This window comes from Carcharodon carcharias, chromosome 9, assembly GCF_017639515.1.
Source record: "Carcharodon carcharias isolate sCarCar2 chromosome 9, sCarCar2.pri, whole genome shotgun sequence".
In the NCBI taxonomy this organism is placed as follows: Eukaryota; Metazoa; Chordata; class Chondrichthyes; order Lamniformes; family Lamnidae; genus Carcharodon; species Carcharodon carcharias.
Genome location: NC_054475.1, coordinates 158,046,970 through 158,070,481, shown reverse-complemented (window position 1 = coordinate 158,070,481; position 23,512 = coordinate 158,046,970). Strand labels below are relative to the sequence as shown.

The 23,512-nt window shown below is 44.2% G+C and overlaps 1 protein-coding gene across 7 annotated transcripts in view; it reads left to right on the top strand.

Moving 5' to 3' along the window:
- Window positions 1-23,512, top strand: part of si:zfos-2326c3.2 (mitogen-activated protein kinase kinase kinase kinase 4) — a 280,244-nt gene that overhangs the window by 210,199 nt on the left and 46,533 nt on the right. For 5 of the 7 annotated variants that reach the window (XM_041195370.1, XM_041195369.1, XM_041195367.1 and 2 more), the window contains 5 exons: window positions 1,149-1,248; window positions 6,360-6,527; window positions 9,332-9,449; window positions 9,565-9,720; window positions 17,241-17,384. In XM_041195370.1, the coding sequence (XP_041051304.1) occupies window positions 1,149-1,248; window positions 6,360-6,527; window positions 9,332-9,449; window positions 9,565-9,720; window positions 17,241-17,384 (686 nt within the window). The remainder of the gene's footprint in view (window positions 1-1,148; window positions 1,249-6,359; window positions 6,528-9,331; window positions 9,450-9,564; window positions 9,721-17,240; window positions 17,385-23,512) is intronic. The other 2 variants (XM_041195368.1, XM_041195371.1) reach the window with 2 other exon arrangements.

Below are 23,512 nucleotides of genomic sequence, written 5' to 3'. Positions count from 1 at the left end.
CCTTTAGCGAGAAAAAAAATTACAGTTCCCATTAGATTTAATTTTACATCAGATTATATTTTTCCCCCCACTAAGTAAGTTTAATGATGTGGATCTAAAAACATTTTTTTTTAAAGCTGTCGTTTTTTTTTAACTTGTATTCCATGTAAGTGCTTAACAAGTCCCCTCTGCTTGGAGATTTGATGAATCCCTGCGGAGACTCTATGTTGGCTTTAAGGGGCAATTTTATTAAACCAAGACAAACCTTTAAATTTGAACTTTCTCCACAGTCAAGCAAATAATTGCACTGCCGGAGGAATCTCTTCACCAATTAACTCTTTGAGAACTGCAGTGCGGACCAAGTAAACAGGTGGCATGACTTGTGGGGCTTGACATGAAAGGAGAGATATTGTTCAATTCAATGTATTGTTAATAATTATCTTACGACATTGATAGTGAGATTATTTGATGCAAATGTCATTAGGCACGTGTGATTTGGAAGCTGCGAGGCAACGTCTAGAAAAGTTTGAAGTTGGTTTTCAGGGAACACTTTGGGGGAAACCCTGGTTGCTCATATTGGGAATGAACTGCCTGGAAAGTGTGACGGAATCAGGTTGGATAGCAAGTTACAAAAGCAAATTGGATGCATACTCAAAACGGGCGGACGACAGAGGAAGAGCAGGAGAGTGGGATTGGCTACCTCTTCCAATGGGCCAAATAGCCCCCTCCTTTGCTGTAGGATTCTATGACTTGTTAGGTTTTCAGCACTGAAGGAGGCCATTTGACTCATCATATCTGGGCTTGTTTGTTTGCCTCATGCTGAACCCGTTGTCCTGTTTCTTACTCTGTCTCACACATTTATCCAATCATCCCTGAAAAGACACAATGGTCTCTGTAAATCAGCGGGAACTCTTGTGTGCTGACAGCTGTCACAGCTAGAAACCAACAATTGCCTCAGCTACAGTTCTCCTCCTGGTAAAGTTCAAACAGATCTGCCTGTTCTATGACTTAATCCATAGCACCTCGACCTTGCACAGTGAACACATAACAAACGAGAGTTTACAGATTGGCTGTCGTTACTGCTGTCTCTCTATGGTTGTCTAGCCATGAGAAAACTGCAACTTCCTGAAGCTTATTTTAAGACTGTTTCGCCTTTTCTCTTTCCACAGGCAACCAGCCAAGCTAAGTAATGGAGAGACGGAATGTGCAAGCACAAATATTCCAGATGGTATCGAGTTGCAGCCACACAGCACCTTGAATGAAGAAAAGGTATTATCTTGTCTCCGTCTAATACAAAGAAAAGGAACTCACTGATGTGACCTCCTTCATTAAATGATTTGTCTGATCAGATAAAAATTACGACGACAATATAGTCACAGCCACAGGGTGGCAATGTGATTGGGGGGAACCCCACAGACTGGCAAGCTTTAACAGCAAGAGTAGTTTAGCTTCTCTTGTTTCTGTGCATGCTTCTTTTCCTCACAATTAATGCATATATTTAATTTTATATTTTTGACCGATCTGTGCTCAAGAGGGTTAAGAGTGCCGATGCTGGTGAAAGCAATGCTTCTCCATTTTGTGGTTTCTTCAAGAATCTGAGTATGTAAGGTTGGTGCAGCAAACAGTGCCCTCCACACTTCCTCTATGTAGTGTTTGCCAGACCTCCAGGATTGTTTGGGAGCATCCAGGAACTGAAGGTGAACCTCCTGGACACTGCTGCGAGCAAACTGAGAAGAAAAATCATTGTATTCTGTGCTCTTTTTCATTTGTGCATTCATCTCATTACATAAGTGTAGGAGATGGGGCAGGAGGCACTATTTGACTGGGTGATTGGTGGCCAAAGGTTATGTGATGACACCTCCAAGAATGTGTCCAGCTGGAATTGGCAGCCCTCCCTCAGTGCCATGTCTCAGCACGAGCCTCCTCCTGGTCCGACCGTGTAGGATGTTCCATTCTTGAGTCAATACCAGTGAGATTGCCAACCTGTGCTGAGTTGTGGCCAGTTTTGTGCCCTCAGCTCCAATGCCCACTGTAAAGAGGGTCGCAGTTGCTCTGCACTGACTTGGACAGTCAAGTTTCAGGAGAAGTCTTAAAACTGGTAGTGGGCCCCCATTCCCATATCAAAGAGTCTGACACCTGTATCAGGAATGAGCCATTGACACCTATAATGGAGCCTTCAACAGCATGTGCATTTGTGGCCGAGAATGTGCATGTTTATAGCATACACCATATTGGGCACTGTGACATCTGTCTCGCACCCATAAAATGGGCACAATGAATTTCAGATCCAGGGTTTTTATGTTGCTGACAGCTATGACAGCTCACCCCAAGCAGGCCAGAAAAGTGCTCTTGCATGCACTAGTTAAATTCTAATCCCTACAAATCTACATCAGTCCAACTTCAGTGGAAATCCAGACTTTCATTACCCTTTGCCCAATGATAGCAATCTTGCCTCTGACTCAGGTTCCTGGTTCTAAAGATTGGCAGACATAGCCCATTGCTGATAGAGTATTGTGCTGTCTTTCTGTTTAGATATTAAACTGAGGCCCTATCTGCTGAGCATCAAAGATCCCATGGCACCAATTTGAAGATTTTTTTTTTGACCAATAGCTATCAATCAATCAAACAATGTCATTTAAAGCAAAACTGATTGTCTGGTCATTGTCGCATTACTGTTTGCGAGACCTCACCCTGCTCAAATTGGCAGGCAAGTTTTCCAAGTTACAACAGTCATCTGGAGACCGTAAAAGGTGTTATAATAATGTAAGCTCTTTCATTGGTCTCCTGACCAATATTCATAGCTTAAACAAAAGCAAAATACTGCAGATGATGGAGATCTGAAGTTAAAACAGGAAGCACTGGAAAAACTCTGCAGGTCTTGCAGCATCTGTGGAGAGAGAAATATAGCTAACGTTGAGACCAAGATGACTTCTTTGGAACAGTATTTTCTGTTTTTATTTAATATTTGTAGCTTCTTATTTTCTTGAATGGGTTCAGAGTTTATGGGAGCAGGATGTTTGATTCTCACACTGTTCATGCTCCTCCTTCTGTTATTGCATTTGCTTTCAAGGTGGGGGGAGGGGAAAGAGACTAATGCAAAGAAAGCTTTTGGACATGTCTTAATTGCTACAAGCCAATGAGATATTTCAACATAAGTGATTGAGTTTTGATGCACAAATCTGTCTCCGCATCCTTTTGAAGGCTCACAGCCTGCCTTTTAATTGAAATGCAGTGATTTGCTTTCCAGCTGAACAATCTTAACTGTGTATAGTGCCGCCACTGGAAAACAATTTAGAACAAGTGTGCATACGCAGCAGACCAGATCTGTAGTTACCAAACTGCCCTCCACAGTAGACTGGAGACTTGGGTTACCAATGTTGACAGGACAATAGCACCGTGGTAGTGTTGCTGTACTAATAGTCCAGAAGCCCTGATGAGTGATCCAGAGAAGTGAGTTCAAATTCCACTGTGGAAGGGGGTGGTGGGGTGGGGATTGAAATTCGATGCTAGTTCTTAATTAATAATGATTATGCACCTACCAGACTGATATAAAAGCCCATCTGGTTCACCAATGCCCTTCAGGGGAGGAAATCTGCTTTCCTACATCTGACTCCAGACCCACAGCAATGTGGTTAACTCTTAACTGCCCTCTGAAATGACCTAACAAGCCACTTCAGCTGTAGGCGTCTCACCACCAGTTCACGGGCAATGGCAGCAATGCTTACATCCCAAGAATGAATAAAATAAAACCATTGGTTGCATGTATTCCTGTTGGTTTCATTGTTTGACTATCCGCCTTTAATAGTCCCAAACTTCTGCATGCCTGCCACTGGCCCTCCAAATTGTCAAAAGAAAAACTGATTTTTTTAATGTCCCTATGCCTTTTCTCTTGGGTTTTCCTATGGAGATTAATCTCCAATTCCTGGAGACTCCAGGAAACTCCAGGATGGTTGGCAACCCTAGTGGAGGCATTGCTTACACAGGCAGGCAATGCACTGAAGTAAATGAGGTGTCAACTTCCCAAAGTCTGGGACTAAAGTAGAAGTTCTGAAGTTACAGTAAGTCCTGTAGACTTGCTGCAGGAAGTGATACTAAAACATAAATAAGCCATTAATCCTAGTTTTTACGGGAATCATGTAAAAGTGACAGACCTTCACAGTTTGAGGTAAAGACCTTGAATTATGAAAGTTGAGATAGGGGAGTGCAGGCAATTTTTACAGCTTGTCTTTTAAAACCTGAAATGCAGGCATTAAAATGTTAAGGGTCACAAAATCTGAAAGGCAGGAGGAATTATTGACTTTAAGAAAAAAAAATTGCATTTATACAGCTCCTTTCAAGACTTCAGGATATCCCAAAACCCTTTACAGTTAAATAAATGTAGTCACTTTTGCAATGTAGGAAATGGGGACAGCCAATGTGTACACAGCAAGCGCTCTCAAACAGCAGTGTGACAATGTTGTTTCCTGCCCATCTTTAAAATAGCTCCATGAGACCTTTTACATTCATGAGAGGACAGCCAGGCCCACGGTTTAGTATCTCATTGGAAGGGCAGCACATCCAGCAATGCAACACTCCCTCAATAGTACTTGAAGTGTCAGTTCAGATTACATAGCACAATCCTCTGGAGTGGGACTGGAGGCCACATCCTTCCCACTCTGAGGCAAGAGTGCTACCACTGACCTACGGCCGACTTATATCGATTTGAATAAAATAATAGTTAAAGTATTGAGATGTTTAGCTGAGATGTGAAATTATTTTCCAGAGTTGCTGGCACTTTTTGCCCATCCATGGGTATCCTTGAGATGATAGTGATGCCCTTTTTCTTGAACTGCAGGAGGCCGTGTGGTAGAGGTACTCCCACAACTCGGTTAGGTAGGGAGTGCAAGAATTTTGATCCAGCGATAGTGAAGCGAGCAGAAATTTACAGTCAAACACAGGCTTGACCTGGCAGATTGAAGGTGATGGCGTTTCCATTAATCTGCTGCCCTCATCTAGGTGGAAGAGGCCATGGTTTGCAGAGATGCTGTCAGATAAGTCTTGCTGAGTTGCTGTAGCATAGCCTGTAACCGCTGTAACCACAGTGTGCCAGTAATGGAGGAAGTGGAAGTTTAAGATATGATCAAAGGACGCACCCCCTGACGTTCTAAAATCAAATATCAAATCTTTAATGACATAAAATGAACAGTTTACAGATATCTGTAAATGTCAGTGTCTCATTATCAGCTTGAATAATTAATTTGGAGACATCCCTTTACCTGACAATGTAACCTTGGCACAAATGATTTGACGATGAAAGTTCTGTTAGTCAAGACTGAATTCCTACACTAAGTAATGTGACTTTAGATCTTATTTAAATCTGTTTGTACTGGTAGGAGATTCACTAATCAGAGTACTAGTTTAAGAAAATTGACAGAAGAACCTGAAGGGAGATGAGGAATTTGTTTTAAAGCAGCAGTTATATAACGCACTGCCTGAAAGGGGGGAGGAAGCAGATTCAGTAATAACTTTCAAAAGGGTCTGAAGGTCACAGGTTCAAGGCCCATTAAAAAAGAGACCTGACAATCCAGGAGACCATAAGACATAGGAACAGAAATTAGGTCATTCGGCCCATCGAGTCTGCTCCGCCATTCAATCATGGCTGATAAGTTTCTCAACCCCATTCTCCCGCCTTCTCCCCGTAACCTTTGATCCCCTCACCAACCAGTAAAAGAGGAAGAGGTGCCATCTTTTGGATGGGGAGTTAAACTGATGCCCTGCCTGCCTTCTCAGGAGGTTGTGGAAGATGCCAGGGCACTGTTTGAAGACGAGCATAGGGATTCCCCAGTGATGGTGTCCTGGCTTATATTTATCCCTCAACCAACACCATTAAAGCAGATTATCTGGTTGTTTGTTTTTGTTTTGCGATTTTGCTGTCCACAATTTGGCTGCCGCAGTCTCCACGTCACAAGAGTGACGACAATGCAAAGGTGCTTCATTGCCTATAAAGCATTTCGGGATATCCTGAGGTCGCTGTATCAATGCAAGTCTTTATGTTCAACTGCCCTGTGCAAATAACATGAGGAAACATTGAACAACACTCCAAGAAGAGCAAACCTTGTGACCCAAATTCAACAGAACCCAGCCTCTCCTCTAAGCCTAGACAAGGGAGAGAATAAAACTGAGAACAAGCCAGTTTTTCCAGCTGTAAACATTTGTTTGGGCACATTGGGTGGGTTTGAAGCCTGTTAAAGAAGAAGGAAAGGGTCCCATTACCAGGAGTGTGGTCAGCTACAACACTGCTTGTAACGCACTGCATGATGGTCAAATTGAATGTGCCAGGCGTCAATCGCCGCTCAAGTTTTTTTTTCTCCCTCGTTAACGTGTGTGTTATTTCTGAACAGAATGTAGCAGGGCAGAAGTGTAGCAGACAGCAAGAATGTGCAGGTGACCCCAGTGTGACTCAGGACCTCCCAGACCTCCTTCAGCAAAGCCACTCTCCAAACACCTCGGCTAATCAGCAGGGATCGGAACAGACCCCTCAGCCACTTCACAAGACTGCAGCTAACCAGGCATGTTTTACAAAGAGCGATACAACTGCCCTGTGTGATATTGGCTACTGGTGCTAGACAAAAATTGAAGGGAGTTCCTCCCTAACTTGTAATGCAAGCGGTAGCTTATGCAAAATGACATTTAATTGTACGAAAGGCAGGTTTCCCTGCCACCAGATAAACGGCAGACAAATTTTCAAAAATTACTTTTGTCTATTTAGTCTAAAACAATTTACCTGTCTGGATTTTATTTGAATTCTTTCATGGAATCTGAGCATTGCTGACAAGGTCAGCCTTTGTTGCCCATCCCAAGCTGCCCTTGAGAAGGCAAGATTTTAAGCAGCTTTTATTTGTAATGTTTGTAAGTTGCTCCACTCTTTGTATGATTGCCATTCTGTTAAAACGCCTAAAGCATTGCTCTGCTGTCTATCCCTCCCCTACAGTTAGGTAAAGAGCACAAGCAAAAAATTGGGGCCTGTACAATAGAACTTACAGTAATGTATTCCATTCTTTCAGCCTTTTGGGAATGCAGCATTCCCTGTTGCAACAAAGGGAACTACACAGTAAGTGTTTGGTTAGAGTGATAAATTCAGAATTGGGATAAATTATACAAAGGTCTCTCCAATTATCCAGTTTCTTTTATGCAGTCTTTTGTATTTTCTAATGCAATGCACCTGAATACCTGCATCCAGAGCTTTCTGAATACATTTTGAGCCAGTAATCCTGTTCTTCCACAAAGCCACAACTTCCCCTCCTGCTGGCTTGCTGATCTGGAGTGGGGTCACCACAGATGAGAAGGTTCCGGACTTGCTCTATATTAGCTGACCTCCACTGGGCTGTCAAGATCTCTGGGCCTAAAATAGAGGTGTCAATGCTCCTGGGTTATCCTGGAGTCAGGGTGAACAGTTCTTACGAAATGAAATAAGGACCACTTTGTGGGTGGAACCAGGAGTGGGGGATTTGGGGGTCTGGTGACTGTAAGAGTTAGGATGGGTGTTGTGTGATTATAAGAGTGTAGGGTGCGATTACAAGGAAGGGGGTGACCTAAGAGCAGGGTGGATTCATGTTTATAAAAACAAAGAGGCAAAGGCAATAGGAGACTCCCACTCTCAGTCTCCCACAGACAGTCCTAGAAATAAGGAACGTGGGACAAGCAGTCAAACTAAGGGACAATCCCTCAAAATACAGATCTGTTGGTCACCCTGCCTGGAATCTCCAGTAATTGAAAATTCATCTGCAGAACACTGCAGCAAGAAACTCAGGAGAAAAAAAAAACCTTGGAGATATTAAATAAAATTGTGCTTTTTTTTATCTTTATTTTCTGAACATTCCCCTTTACTGGTTAAAAACAATTGGAGAACAGGACTATATTACCAAATATCTGGATTAATCCAATTGGGTAACAAAGAGCTTGTTCCCTTCACAATTTGTCGTGTGAACGCAGCGTGTCTCGAGGATGGACCAATGATGCCTGTGTGTGGATAGGAAGTTCAAAGTTGGGGGGGGCAGGGGGCAGTGGGGGAGAAGGGGTGGCTCATCAGGCGAAACCTCCAAAAATACATCTAAGCAGAGTTAGCAACACTTCCCTAAGCCCATGGGCAGAATGTAACGACAGCGGGATTTTATGTTCCCGCTCTGTCGTCGATGGGATTTATAACGGCCCACCGCATCTTGTGGCCCCATCCCTGCCGAAACAGGGCAGTAAAACTCTGCCCATGAGTGGGCCCATCTGGTCTGCTCCCATCCCCCTGTCCCTTTCCTGGAATTTTGAATGGGCCTCCAGCTACAACAGTGGAAGCGAAAGTCCAGGAATGATTTAAGGAAAATAGGGATGCTACAGTGAAGTTGATTCTTCCAAGACCTTCTGAATAGACGAGGCGAAGTAGACTGGTTAGCTAGTCTTCCTCTCTCTCATGGTCTTTTTTAATGAATGCCAGATGAGAAAAGGTGTGATTCAACCCCTTACTTAGTTGAATAGTTCACCGACTCGCATGAACAATGGCTGCTTGAGCAGGAACCTGGAGGTTTATTACTCCCTGTGGAAGCACACCCCAGCATTAATACATATAAGCCTCGGGGCTGAAAACAGGGGACTCTGCGTTGTTCTGTGATTGTTGGGAATTTTTGAAACTCACTGCAATGACCACAACCAATTGAAGGTGTCTTTCGAAAGAATGCAAGGCTTGTGATGTTTGCCACACTTGACAGTTGCTGAGCTGTAACCTCCTCCAGCATGGCAACCAATGTTCCCTCAGGTGTGCTGAAGCGAAGCGACCCTGAAGGTACCACATGAGGCGCTCTCAAGTTGTCCCATTAAAGACTATGTGCCTGCCCAGCCACTCAAAAAAAAATGTAAAAGTACCGCTCATTGAAATTAACAGACCATGCACAACAAAATGAAATTGGAGGGAACATTGCCTACAACCCTCCGAGTTCTCTGCACTCCTCCAATTCTGGCCTCTTGTACAACCCTGATTTCAATCACGCCTTCAGCTATGGACTACCCGCTATTAATCTCTCTGCCTCTCTCTCTCTCTCTGTCTCTCTCTCCTCTTTTAAGGTGGTCCTTAAAATCTACCTCTCTGTCAAAGCTTTTGGTCGCGTTTCTTAATTTCTCCTTATGTGGCCCGGTGTCGAAACAGGTTTTAAACCCTGTGAAGTGCCTCGGCGCGTTTTTGCTGTGTCGAAGGAAGGTGCTTTGTGAATGCAAGTTATTGTTGTATGCCGACAGCACCTGGGAGACCGGGTGGGGGGGACGAGGGTCACCACAGTGCAATTCCTTTATAAGGGCACGGCTTCAAGTTTTATTTGCTCTTATTTTTCAGAGTCCGTCGGCTGAAAGTCCACATCCAAAATGTAGCTCCTCGTCTTCCTCGTCCTTCACGCCGTTCATCGACCCCAGGCTCCTGCAGATCTCCCCTTCCAGTTCTCCGGGGGCACTCGGTACGTGAGAGCAGTTCAGAAATGAGCCCCCTCCCATCGGTTGGACGTGACTCGGTCTCAGTGAATAAAACTTTTAATCCCCATTGCTGTGTCTCGTCTTTCCCCCCCTATTCAGCAGGCAGCAAACCCGAGCCACTGCGGCGAGACAATGCGAGAAAGGGGTCAGTGGTAAATGTCAACCCGACAAATATACGACCACAGAGCGATACTCCAGAAATCCGCAAGTACAAGAAGAAATTTAACGCCGAGATATTATGCGCTGCTCTATGGGGTAAGAGGTGGCTGAGATTGTTCTTAACTTGGGACAAGTCATTCTGCGTGCAGCCAATGTCATTATTTATTGCTGACAGGGGTGGTTGGAATGGGCTTGACTTCATCCTGATAAAATAGGTGAAGAGTCAAACCACAAGGTTAAAGCGAGAAGGAGAACAAGAACTTGCATTATACGTAACAACAGCTTTTATTGATATAGTGCATTTGCATAAGAACATAAGGAATAGCAGGAGTAGGCTGTTTGGCCCCTTGAGCCTGCTCTGCTATTCAATAAGATCTTGGTTGATCTGCTTGTGGCCTTAACTCCTTCCTGTCTCCCCCACTCCCCCACCGCCCCGAGAACCTTCGACTCCCTTGTAGGTCAAAAATCTGTCTAACTTGCATGTATTCAGTGAGCCAGCCTCCACTGATCTCTGGATTATAGAATTCCAAAGATGAACAAACTCTCAGAGAAGAAATTCCTCCTTGTTTTTAAGACCCCTCATTTTTAAACTGAGCCCCCCGATTCTAGATTCCAATACAAGGGGAAACATCCTCTCAGCAACTACCCTGTCAAACCCCCTCAGAAGCTGATATGGTTCAATAAGATCATCCCTCATTCTTGTAAACTCCAATGAGCTTAGGCCTAACCTGTTCAATCTTTCCTCATAAGATGGTCCCTTCAACCCAGGAATCAGTCATGTGAACCTTCTCTGAACTGCCTCCAATGTGAGTATATCCCTCCTTAAATAAGGAGACCAAAACTGTATGCGTTACTCAAGGTGCAGTCGCACCAATGCCCTGTACAGTTGTAGCAATACTAGCCTACTTTTATACTCCATCTGCCTTGTAACAAAGGCCAGTATTCCAATTGCCTTCCTAATCACCTCTGGCACTGAAGGTGGGTGGAGGTGATGTTTTCACCCCTGTTTATTAGTCTGTCTGTCTACAAACAATATATCTTAAAATATAACGGACAGATTTCAACGAAACTTGGTACACAGGTAGGATATGGCTGAAGGGTTTTTGGCGAAGATGAGGATCCGGATCCTTGATTTTTTTTAAAGAATCCGTTAACATGGGGAGATGGGATGAATTGAGGTTTTTTTTTAGAATGTTGAGGGTTATTTTATTAAGAATGTTGTTCATTGTGTTAGAATTTTTTTTTTTGCTTTATTATTTCATGGAGTGTGGGAGTCGTATTTGTTGCCCGTCCCTAATTGTCCATTTCAGAGGGCAGTTAAAAGTCAATCACATTGCTGTAGATCTGGGGTCACATGTAGGCCAGACCGGGTAAGAATGATAGATTTCCCTCCCTAAGTGCATTTGTGAACCAGATGGGTTTTTTATCGTTCAGTTTCATGGTCCCCATTACTGAGACTAGCTTTAATTTCCAGATTTATTAACTGAATTCAAATTTCGCCAGCCACAATAGTGGGATTCAAAGCTATGACCCCAGAACATTAGCCTGGGTCTCTGGATTACTAGTCCAGTGACATTACTACTACACTACCATCTCATCTTGAATTGCCTCAGTTGCTATGGTGCAATTTGTTGCAGCTGTCAAAGTGTGAACAGAGTTTTCAGAGCAGGTTGTTGGATTAGATTGGCCTGAAGGCTTCTCAGTGAGGTGGAAGCTCTTAATAAAAATATTTATTTTTCAACGTTGTAGTTATAGTGATACGCAATTTAATAACATTGAGTTAACAAAGCATGGTGGAGGATGTGCTCTACTGAAATGCCCTCTTCACTTATTACTTGCTGTATCTACATGTTAATCTTTTGTGGTTCATATCCAAGGACACCCAAATCCCTCTCTACTGCAGCATTCTGCAGTCTCTCTACATTTAAATATTATTCTGCTTTTCTATTCTTCCCACCAAAGTGGGCAATCTCACACTTTCCTCCATTACAGTCCATCCACCATATGTTTGCCCACTCACTTAACCTATCTATAATCTTCCCTTGGCAGGGTCTTTGGGTAGCATTTTATACCCTATCTCATGTTGAGTTTGGAGGTGGGAAGAGCATTTAATTGGGTGGAATAATGGCAGGTGGGGACACTGTCACCTTCCCGCCTGCACCCCGATTAAGTCTGTAGCGGGGAGGCCTGTGCATGGCCTTCCCACCCCACTGCCAATTGAGGCAATTAATGCCAACTTAAGGGCCTCCACCCACCGACACTCGTACTAACCCGGCAGCAGGCAGGCCTGTCACCACACGTGGAGCACAACGAGCAAACCTGTGTGTGTTGCTTGTGGTCTCCCAGGGTGGAATTCACATTCAGAGGCACTCAAGGCCACCCCTGTCCTTGCTGCCAACCCAACTAACCCCACCCCAAGGAGCCCCTCCTGCCATCACTTAACTCTGGCCTGTGTCATTCCGCGATCCCGGGCCTCTGATGGTTGTAACCCCGCAGCAGGCACCAACTCCCCAGTGGCGCTGCTGAGCAAAAGAGCTGGCGGCTTCTGATTGGGTGGCAGCTCTCAGTGGGCGGGCCTTCCTACCCCCCGATTCCTCTTAGTGATGCCACAGATATGGGTCAGAGTCAGATATGAACAGTTGATTCAGCCTCAGATAGTTGTAGGGAAATGGATGCCATTGGTGGCAAGGGAATGGAGCTTAGAGAGGGAACTGAAAGCAATGGTTTTGGTCTCCCTAAAATGGTGTGTCTCATGATCTCAGGATATGCCAAAATACTTTACAGCCAATTTAGTACTTTTGAAGTAACTATTGTAATGTAAGAAATACAGGTCCTAAAGGTTTTTGCACACAAGTTTCACAAGCAGCAATGTGATAATGACCTGATATTCTGTTTGTAGTGATGTTGACTGAGGGAGAAATATTGGGCAGGACACCTGGGAAATCTCCCCCGCTCTTTTAGGTGCTTTCATAACTCAGCCTGGGCCCTGATAGTGCAACCTGACCATGCTAGTCTCTGACATTCACCAGTAGATGCGCAGCTGATCTTCCAGTTTCTCCGCACAAGCGGAGATCCCTGGGCCAGGTAATTCTTCGGAGCTGCTTCGCTAATGTTTACGTCAGGACAAGCTAACACCAACAGCAGCTGGAACAGCTCGGAGGAGTTCCATGTGCCTGTGTAGACAGACCTTGACAGCTGAGCCTGTGCGCTGCTCAAAGTAACAGAGTTATTGGCCGCATTGTACAGGAACCTACACCTGAATGCAGTATAACTCATCATTGAGGTGTCCCAGCTTCAGAGAAATGTCACCTTTTCCGTGCTCTATTTAAAACTACCATGGCTGGCTTCACAGTTTTATTTCACCTGGTGATATTTAGCACATTTTCAACTTTCATATCCTGCTTTTAACCCAAGAGGACTTAGATTGGAAACCATGGTTCTTAAATGAATCGAATATTGATTTTAAAGAGAGGAGTCACTGAAGAACATTCAGCTGTGCTCTAGAACTTGGACCTAAAAAATCTGTGACCATTCTGGAATCATCCCACTTTAACTTTGGGAAGAGTTTATCAGGATAGCCAAGAATTGGAGCATGGGGCTTATCTTTATATTGACCTGCATTGGCTGTTTCAGATAGAGCCTTTGCCCAGTTGAAACGTGGGCCATCATTGGGAAGGGAAGGCAGGGGAGGAAAGCACTCTGCTTGCTGGAGCTCTCACAAGCCAGGTCTTCAGTAGGAATCAGTGTTTGGTCAGCAAAGGGGGCACACTCCAGGCAGTTGTGAGGTGTTCTGAAAACTAAGGCCTGAAGCAATGAGAAAGAGCAACGTTTTTCAATGCAGTTCCCTCATGAAGGGGAGAAGTCTAACATCTCCCTGTGGCTCAGGCACCTCCACCAGCCTCTCAGGCATCTTTGGCGTGTTGGGCACTCTTCATTGGCAGACAACTGAAGGAACATTCCCAGAGCCCAAAGTTTACCAGTGGAGATTTCCACCCAATATACCAAAATGTGTCCAGTGACAAATTTTGAGTCTCCTATCTCATGTCAAGTCCCCTTTACCTATCACCCCTGTGTTCCCTGACCTACTTTGCTTCCCAGTTCATAAAGTCTCATTTTAAAATACTCATTCTTTCTTCCCAATGTCTCCATGGCTTCAGCCCTCCCAATCTCTGTAATCTCCTCCAACCCCACAGCCTTCAGAGATCTCTACGTTCTTCAAACTCTGGCCTTTTGTCCATTCCCCACTTCCTCCCCCCTCCATTATTGGTGACCATGCCTTTAGCTTTTTAGGCCCAATTAAAGCTTTGGAATTCCCTCCCTAAATCTCTTCACCATTCCTCCTCTCTCCTCTTTTTAAAGACACTCCTGAAAACCTTCCTCATTGATGAAATATTCGGTCAGCTGTTCTACTGTCTACTTCCTTTATTCAGTGTCAACTTTTGTCTTACTACATGTTTGTGGAAGACCTTGGGTCATTTTGTTACTTTGAAGGCTCTATATGAACTCAAGGTGTTATTAGCGTAAGGGCCGTTCACCCTAGAAGCTGAGGGCTTAATTTCTATTGCACGGCAGAATGGAATCAATTCCCGTAGAATCACCCCATCATTTTGGTATCGCCTGGAGGCCATGCATTTGGAATCTGTTTTGTACTTGCATAATTATGTAAATTCGACCAGGCCCTATTGCTTTTGCAGCTGACCTGGTGCTTTCTACATTCTCTGAGCTCCCCAATGTGACAGTCTTAACAAAGAGAAGCTCTTGGAGCCAGAATCGCTTGGGGAACAAGTCTAGACCAGGCATTGGACAGCTCCAGACTTTCAGGAATGCTCCACTTACAGTTATTCATAGAATCATAGAATCTTACTGTTCCAAAGGGGAATTATTCCACTTGTGTCTGGACTAATTAACCAAAAGAGCGATAAATTTCATTGTGCTTCCCATACTCTTTTAAAATTCCTTTCATGAATCATTTTAACATTCCCTTCAAAAACTGCTTTGAATTTTATTTCCCCTCCCCAACCCCCCATAATTTCTGGTCGGGACATTCCAGGCCTGATTTTAACTCTGTATATGAATGGGTTTAAGAGAGTTACTATCCGATCTTCTGTGTCCAGACAACATTCTGCATCAAAATGATACTTGTACGTTTGATTATGGCCATTTGCCCTTTAATTCCTGACTCACCAGCCAGTTTCTTGAGATTAGCTTCATCTGAACCCCTCGTAAATTTGGAAATAATATGGTATTTACATGCGTGTGTGTGTGCATGTCTATGTGTGTGTGCATTTAAATGTAAAATGAAGTGCATTAATGTCATTGCAAATAATCTTATACAACGGCTATCTTTTGTTTATCTTAGTGGGTTGCATAGGTACAATAATTAGAGCCTAGAAATAGGAGCAGGAGTAGGCCATTCGATCTCTCGAGCCTGTTCCACCATTCACCAAGATCATGATTAATCTTCCACCTTAACTGCACCTTCTCACACTATCACCATATTCCTCAATTCGCTTACTATCAAAAAATCTGTTGATTTCTGTCTTGAATGTACTCCATCATGGAGGATTCCAAAGAATCACAACCCTCTGAGTAAAGAAAGCTCTCCTTATCCCAGTCCTAAATGACTGACCCCTTATCCTGAGGTTGTGACCCCATGCTCTTGACTCTCCAGTGTCCACCCTGTCAAGCCATTCAAAAATTTTCTGTTTCAATGAGATCACCTCTAATTCTTCTAAACTCTAGGGAATGTAGGTCACTCTGTGGACAATCCTCTCATCTCAAGAATCAACCTAGTAAATCTTTAGTGCGCTCCTCTAGTGCAAGTATATCCTTAGTAAGGAGACCAAAACTGTACACAGTACTCTAGAAGCAGTCTCGCAAACAGCCTTTGTAATTGTAAGATTTCTTGACCCTTATACTCCAATCCCTTTGTAACAAAGGCAAATATAACATTTGCTTTCCGAATCTGTGAAATAAATTGACGTCCCTATTAACTTTTATATAACTGATGTTACTGATACTGACAGATCCAGATCTTGGTATTCTGATTTTAAATGAATCCACCAGGCCTTCCAAATCTCAAGCCATACTAAATTCATACAGTGCAAATCAGCTACAAACAGACCAAAAAAACTGGAATGCCAATCCTGGCCTCCATGGATTTGGTGGGGCTCCGAGTGGCCTTAAAGTGACAAGCTCATCACTTTTACCTTACTTCATATTAAAGCTTTGGGCCTTTTTGTGTGATCGATTTACTCTGGCGAGTAGGTCAAGAACCAAAGGTCATAAATTTTAAATCGTTGGCAGATGATCCAGTGAGGCGAGAGAAAAAGAAATTTGCTCGGAGAATTGTGAGGATTTGAAACACGCTACCTGAAAAGGTGGCAGAACCTGATTCCATAAAGAATTTCAAAAGAAGTTGGCCAGGTACTTGGGGATGGGCAAACGGCAGGTGGCAGCCGGTTGGGGGGGGTGGGTGGGTGGGTTGGGGGGGGTGGGGGGTGGGGTGGAGGGGGCGGGGGGGGTGGTTGATGTGGCTGAGCGTATCTACTCTTTCAAAGAGCCAGCACTGGCCCGATGGGCTGCGTGGCCATTTTCTGTGCTGTAAGTTTCTATGGTTCTATGAATTTTCTGTGCTATTCCGTAACGATTATTTCACCAACGATCAGGTGTTGATTGAGGCTGTATCAAGACTCAAGGGTTCAGACAACATCCTAAATTCAAAACTCAAGCAGTTTCTAAACCCGTCAGAGACCGATACAGATACCAACACACACATGGGGCAGAATTTTATGGACCCACGGGCAGGCACGCACCTGACCCAATCGGGCGTAGAATCGCACAAGATGACAGCAGGCGAGTGTCCCAATGTCATTTTTATTTAATTAATAAACCCTTCATGAAACCTCATCCCATACATGGATGAGGTTTTATGAAAAATGCGAAGGCCGCCTCAGCTCTTCTACTGCCCGCCAACCTTAAGGTTGGACGGGCAGCCCTGTCAAATAGCTTAATTAGTTTATTAATGGCCTTAACAGGCCTTTGACAGTTCGGCGGGTGCGCAGCCGACTCCGGTGCGACTTCACCGCACGTCACTTTATGCGTCGGCGAGTGGGGCCCACCCCTTCACACTGAACAGAAGATTCTGCCCTAAGTGATGTCCAACCAGAGTCTCACCCGCCGCACCTGGTGTGGATGTAACAAATAATCCCTGCATGATTTGAAGAAGAGTAAGAAGGTCTCCATCATAACTTGGTCACTATCCCTTCCTCAACCAAATCACCAAGATTGGACATTTAGCTCATTCGCTGTTTGCGGGAGCCCGCTGTCTGCAGATTGGCTGCCACATGTGCCCTTATAATATCACTTCAAATGTTATGCATATGAATAACTTTCAGATATTGCAAGGACTTATTGATGGAATATAAATGCAAGTTCTTTCTGTTTTACAACCAAGGATGGGAAGATGGCAAACTCTTTTGTCCTACCGGTTAACTGAATGGGTAATCGCTTTCCATTCAAGCAGCCTAATGTGTTCTAGATCTTAATGTATGAAAACCCACAAGGTAAATGCTGCAGTTATTCCTTGTTCCCCTAAACTTCTTTTGATTTTTCAGGTGTCAATCTGCTAGTGGGCACGGAGAATGGGCTCTGGTTACTGGACCGGAGTGGACAAGGCAAGGTTTATTCCCTGATCACTCGAAGGCGCTTCCAACAGATGGATGTTTTGGAAGGACTGAATGTACTTATTACTATATCAGGTTGGCAATATTTTCAAACTCAATGCCTGTTTTGCTAATCCTTCATTCATTCAGATCAGTTGATGCTGTTGATTAAACTGGTGGGCTGGTTCTGCTCATCATGTTTGAGGATTTTTAAAAATATAGCAGCATGCGGAGCATGTTGTGCGTAGCACAATGACTTTAGTTCAGCACAGGTCTAACCACCTCTTCTTTGAAGGACTGCAGTAGCATCACTTCAACCAATACAGCATTTTTTCAGTTTATGCAGAAAATTATGTAAACAGTCTCTTGGTAGTATAGAACTGTGAGTATTGCTGTCAAAGCTCTTTTTCTTGCACTCATCAGGACAGAATCACAAGAATACCAAATCTCAAAGGAAACAACAATTAATGCTGCATGGGAAGAGGGTGCTGATTGGTTGGCAAGTCAAATCTGATTCCTCAAGGCATTGCCATGGGGAATGATCCAGGGAATGGCTGTCCCACCAGATTTTGTTTACTTGAAAAAGGTGCAATGCATGGACATATTCTTTTTGTTTGTAAAGGACAGGGCCCTGCATGTGAATATATGCTAGAAGCCACCTATATTCACACACAGGGCCCTGTCCTTTGCAAACAGAAAGAATGTGTCCATGATTTGCACCTTTTTCAATTAAACAAAATCTTGGCAGTTAACTGTTCCCTGGTGTATTTTCCATGGCAACATCTCTACCAATCAGATTCCATTTGCCCACCAATCAGCACTGTCTTCCCATGCAGTATAAATTGTTGTTCCCTTTGAGATTTGATATTCTTGTAATTCTGCCCCGCTGAATGCAAGGCATAAAGCTTCAACAGCATCTCTTTTTTCAGCAAAATTGTGTGACTGATATGTGTTGTGTCATTCAATTTTTATCTCTTTAGTTTCTCTGTCCAGTTAGCCAATCTTAGCCCAATCCAAAAAAAACAGTACCTGCAGTCCCTCCATCTCATCACCTAAATATTCCAAGTGTTAATCTCTCTTTACATGGCAAGGACCTTCCTGATATCTGTCCTCCATTGTCCTTTCACTTATGGCCCATTGTTCCAGTGTCTTGACTCACTTTAAAATGTTGCTCCAGATAATTCTCATCTATCTTGCGCTTCAATGCCTTTTACATTTTAACAACATTGTTCCTTCCAAGGCTTACTCCAGTCTTTCATTATGGGTCAGCCCAATGACTTCAGGGGAACCTTCCTTGTTGATTTTTTTCTGCACCCACTCCATGGTTTGACCATTTCCCTTATGTCATAGTGATTCAAGCGGTTTTAATCATGTGACCTTCTAACTTCAACTCAACTGATCTAACAGCGTTATTATGCTGCCTGCTTTATCATTGCTTCCCCATAATGATCTGACATGTTAAGCACTAAATCTGTTTCCTTCCTACTTGACCTTCCTTCTCCCTGAAGGACGTCAGCCACGGCTCAGTTGATAGCTCTCTTGCCTCTCAGTCAGAGGGCCGGAATTCTGCCATCGAGGTGGGAAGCTCGAGTCGGGAAATTTCCCGACTTGGCAGGCCTGTCTCCATGTAAATGTATCACCCACTCACCCAATTTTCACCCCAGGGAGGCAGGGACAGGATCAAGCTGGGCCTGCCGACACCCGGAAGCAGTTCAGGTGTGGCCGTAGTGGGGCACGAGTGCCAAGGCAAGTTGGTGCGAAGGCCCACCTTCATTCCCTGGGACTTCACCTCAGTTGTATTAAATGCTATTAGACCCCCGAGCCCTCACCCCCTCACTGCCCACCGACTCCCCGTGCCACCTCAATTCCTTCATGTCCCCTTCATGCTCCCTATGCCACCTTCATTCCTTACCATTTCCCCCCCGCATCCTTCATGCTCACCCACCCATTATGCAGTATGGAATCAATGACGCATATTCAACAATGGCAGATCTTGAAATACGCTGAAAAAAACACCCATTCAAAAATGTTCTTTGAAAAAAGCTGCTCCTCTTACAATCTTGTAAAAGTCTCAATCAGATAGAGACACTCATTGTTTCAATAATGGAAGTTTTACCTCCTTTCACATCTCTTAATCCTGTCCAAATAAACATACGGGCATTGAAAAAAAAACAGATCAAAGAAAGAATAACTTTTTATAACCACATAAAGATGTCAATCAATCAAAGCAAACAGTCCAGTTCAGCCTGTGAAAACAGACTCCTGCTAAGCTAACCCACTGGTGAATTCTGGAGCTCAACCAAGCATTCATAATGAAGCCATCTTGGAACTGTATCAACAGAAACTAATGGCCAGATATCTATGGGCTCGCACCTTTATGCCATGTTGGCATGGAGAATGGGGGCAGGAGTCGCACAATTGGGTCCTGCCTGCTATTTTTAAAGGCCTCCGTAGTTGGCCTGACTCTGCAAAAATCTGACCCAGAATCTTTGTGGTTTCAAGTCCTCTTCCAGGGCTTAAGCAAATAGTTCAAAAAAGCTGACACACCAATGAGGGACTGAGGGAGTGATGCATCATCAAGGGTGTTCTCTTTTGGATGAGATGTTAAAATGAGGCCCCATCTGCCCTATCAGGTAGAAATAAAAGATTCCATGGCGCTATACGAAAAACAGCAGTGAATTATCCCCAACATCCTGGCCAATATTAATCCCGCAAAAAAATTGCTTATCTTGCTCATTATCAGGTTGGTTTTTGTGGAATCCTGCTGTGTGGAAAATATCTGCCATGTTTCCTGCATTAGAACCATGACCACACTTCAAAGGTGCTTCATTCCCTGCTGCAGTTATGAAAGATGCCATATATAAGCAAATATTTGTCTATAAGAGCATAAGAAATAGAAACAGGAGTAGGCCATTCAGTCCATCAAGTGTCCTCTGCCAAGTCTGCCCTGATTGTGGACTTAACTCCACTTTCCTACCTGCGCCCCCACCCACCCCTCCCTGCACCCCACCCACCACCGCCCCCCCCACCCCATCCCCCAATAACCCTTAACTCCTGTGTCAATCAAAAATCTGCTTAACCCAGCCTTGAATATATTTAATGACTCAGCTTCCACTGGTCTCTATGGAAGAGAATTGCAAACACTAACGACCCCCAAGAGAAGAAATTTCTCCACATTTTCATCTTCGATGGGAGGCCACTTATTTTGAAACAGTGCCCCCTAGTTCTAGATTCCCACACGAGGGGAAACATACTTTCAGCCTCTACTCTGTCAAGCCCCCTCTATTTTTACATCATCCATTGTGCAATTGTGACTCCTTTTTCCTTCCACTACAGGTTACCTTCCAATAGCCTGTGTTGAACTTCATCTTCCAATCTTCCAATTATCAACATTTCTAATTTAACTTTCAATGTAGTTCTTCTTGTGACTCGCTCCCCACATCCCACAATTAAGTGTCAATCTGCAAATGTGATCATTTTGGACTGGGTTTCTGAATCTAAAATGTTGATGTAATTTAAGAGAAAAAGGGATATCAGCACTGTGCCCTGAAGGATTCTACTCAAAATCTCCCATGTCACACCCCTGCCCCCCAACCCCTCCCTCAACCCAGACATCACTGCCCCTAACAAGGGAAGATGGCGGTCTAGTGGTAATGTCACTGGACTAGCAATGCAGAGGCTAATGCTTGGGATTTGGGTTCAAAACCCACCATGGCAGTGGGTGGAATTTAAATTCAATTAAGGAATCTGGATTCTAAGCTGGTCTCAGTAATGGTGACTATGACAGCTATCATTAATTGTTGTAAAAACCCATCTAGTTCGCGAATGTCCTTTTGGGGGGGTGAGGGGAATCTCCCGACCTTACCTGGTCTGGCCTACATGTGACTCCAGACCCACTCTTAGCTGCCCTCTGAAGTGGCCAAGCAAGTCACCCAGTTCAAGGGCAATTAGGGATGGGAAACAAATGCTGGCCTTGCCAGTGATGCCCACATCCCACAAAAGAATAAAAAAAAACAAGCAGCTACCTTCTTTCCTTAGGTCAATTACTTAACCACATCCAGGTTTCACCCCTTACTTCCAGTTTCAATCATAACCCTTTTAAGGGACTTCTTCAAAATGCTGCATGAAAGTTTAGAAAGACCACATTGTATGGCTTTCCATTGTACATTTAGAATGTTACTTCCTCTTAAAATCAAGGAAGTTGATCCAATGGGGCCTTCCTGCTCTGTAGCCATGTTAGCTGTTCTTTAACTTATAGTTACCTCACAGATAGTCCTCATAGTATTTGCTGAAAATTGATCCATTAATTCCCCAATTATTGGTGAAAGATTGATGTGATTGTTGTTTCTTGGGAGAGAATTCCATCCCCCCACCACCCCCCCCCCCCCCCCCCCACCCGCCCCAGTCAGGAGGATTGTGTGGGGGAAGGCGCAGACTCGATCGGCACCCCTGATCAGGTCCGCGCCGCCATTTTACGTGGGCAGGCCAACTAAGGCCCGCCCAGCATGACACGCGCCTGGAAGTTCTGTGCACTCCCTGTGCGGGCAGGGAGGGGTCCCTGAGTCGGGAGTGCACTCTTTCGCGCATGCACACGGAAGAGCACAGAGGTGCCTCAGGGAGATAAGTTTTAAGTTTTAAAAATTTTAATGAAGAAAAAAAACAATTGAAGACATGTCCCCTCATGTGACAGTGTCACATGAGCTGGCACATGTCAATGAACTTTAATGGAAAAATTTATTTAATTTACAAACCCTTCACGAAACCTCATCCCGCCCGTGGATGAGGTTCCATGAAAAATGCGAAGGCCGCCTGGGCTCTTTGCCTGCCACCCCCCACCCCCCAACCTTAAGGTTGGACGGGCAGCTTTCTCAATAGCTTTAATTAGTTAGTGGCCTTAATAGGCCTTTGACAGGTCAGCGGGCGCGCAGCCGACTCCGGTGCGCGCCTGCTGGACTGAAAATCTAAATGACGCGCGGTGACATCAGGACACATGCCCAGCGTCACCCCATGTCATTTTCCGCCTCAGCGAGCAGGCCCTGAATCCACTCGCCGAGCCAATGATTCAGCCTCTGTTATATTTACCGAATTCCTGAGTATAATGTTGGCTTTTTTTCTGTTCTGATGGCACGTTCCAATTTTCAGCAACTACCTCAAATTGGTATTCGTCAATGTGCTGCTCCGTACTCGTACCTTGGGACTCATATCACTTTTTCCTGTGAATCCCTTTGCTTTGGGGCCCTTAACTGCGTCTGGAAGATCAGTCTTGACGATATTAAGATTTATGAATCCATGTGACTTGTGTTAATCAGGAGAAAGAAATTAGAGTATGAGAGGAAGCTAGCTAGAAATGTGGAAACGGATAGCAAGAGTTTCTACAGGTATTTAAACAGGAAAACAGTAGGTAAAGTGAGTGTTGCTCCTCTAGAGAGTGTGAATGGGGAGTTAATAGTAGATGATAAGGAAATGGTGGATGAAATGAACAAACATTTTGCTTCTGTCTTCACTGTAGAGGATTAAAAAATTCCAGTAATAGCTGTAAATAAGGAGGTGCAGGGGAGAGAAGAACTTAGTGAAATTACAGGCACTAGGGAAGCAGTACTGAGCAAACTGATGGAGCTGGGGGCTGACAAGTCTCCAGGTCCAGATGAACTTCATCCTAGGGTCTTAAAAGAAGTGGCTAATGAGGTAGTCAGTGCACTGGCATTAATTTTCCAAAATTCGCTAGATTCTGGAAAGGTTCCATCAGATGGAACTTAGCAAATATAACTCCTCTATTCAAGAAGGGAGTGAGGCAGAAAACAAGAAACCAAAGGCCAGTTAGCTTGACATATGTCATGGGAAAGGTGTGAGAGTTGATCATTAAAGAAGTTATAGCTGGGTGCTTAGAAAAACTCAAGGTAATTGGAAAGAGTCAATATGGTTTTGTGAAAGGGAAACCACGTTTAACCAATTTATTGGAGTTCTTTGAAGGAGTGGGATGTGTTGTGGATAAAGAGGACCCTGAAGACATACTGTGCTTGGATTTCCAGAAAGCATTTGATAAGATGTCACATCAAAGGTTATTGCGGAAAATAAAAGCTCGTGGTGTAGGGGGTAATGTATTAGCCTGGATAAAAGATTGGCTGGCTGGCAGAAAACAGAGAGTATGCATAAATGGATCTTTGTCAGATTGGCAGGATGTGACAAGTGCAGAGTGCAGGGGTCTGTGCTGGGGCCTCAATTTT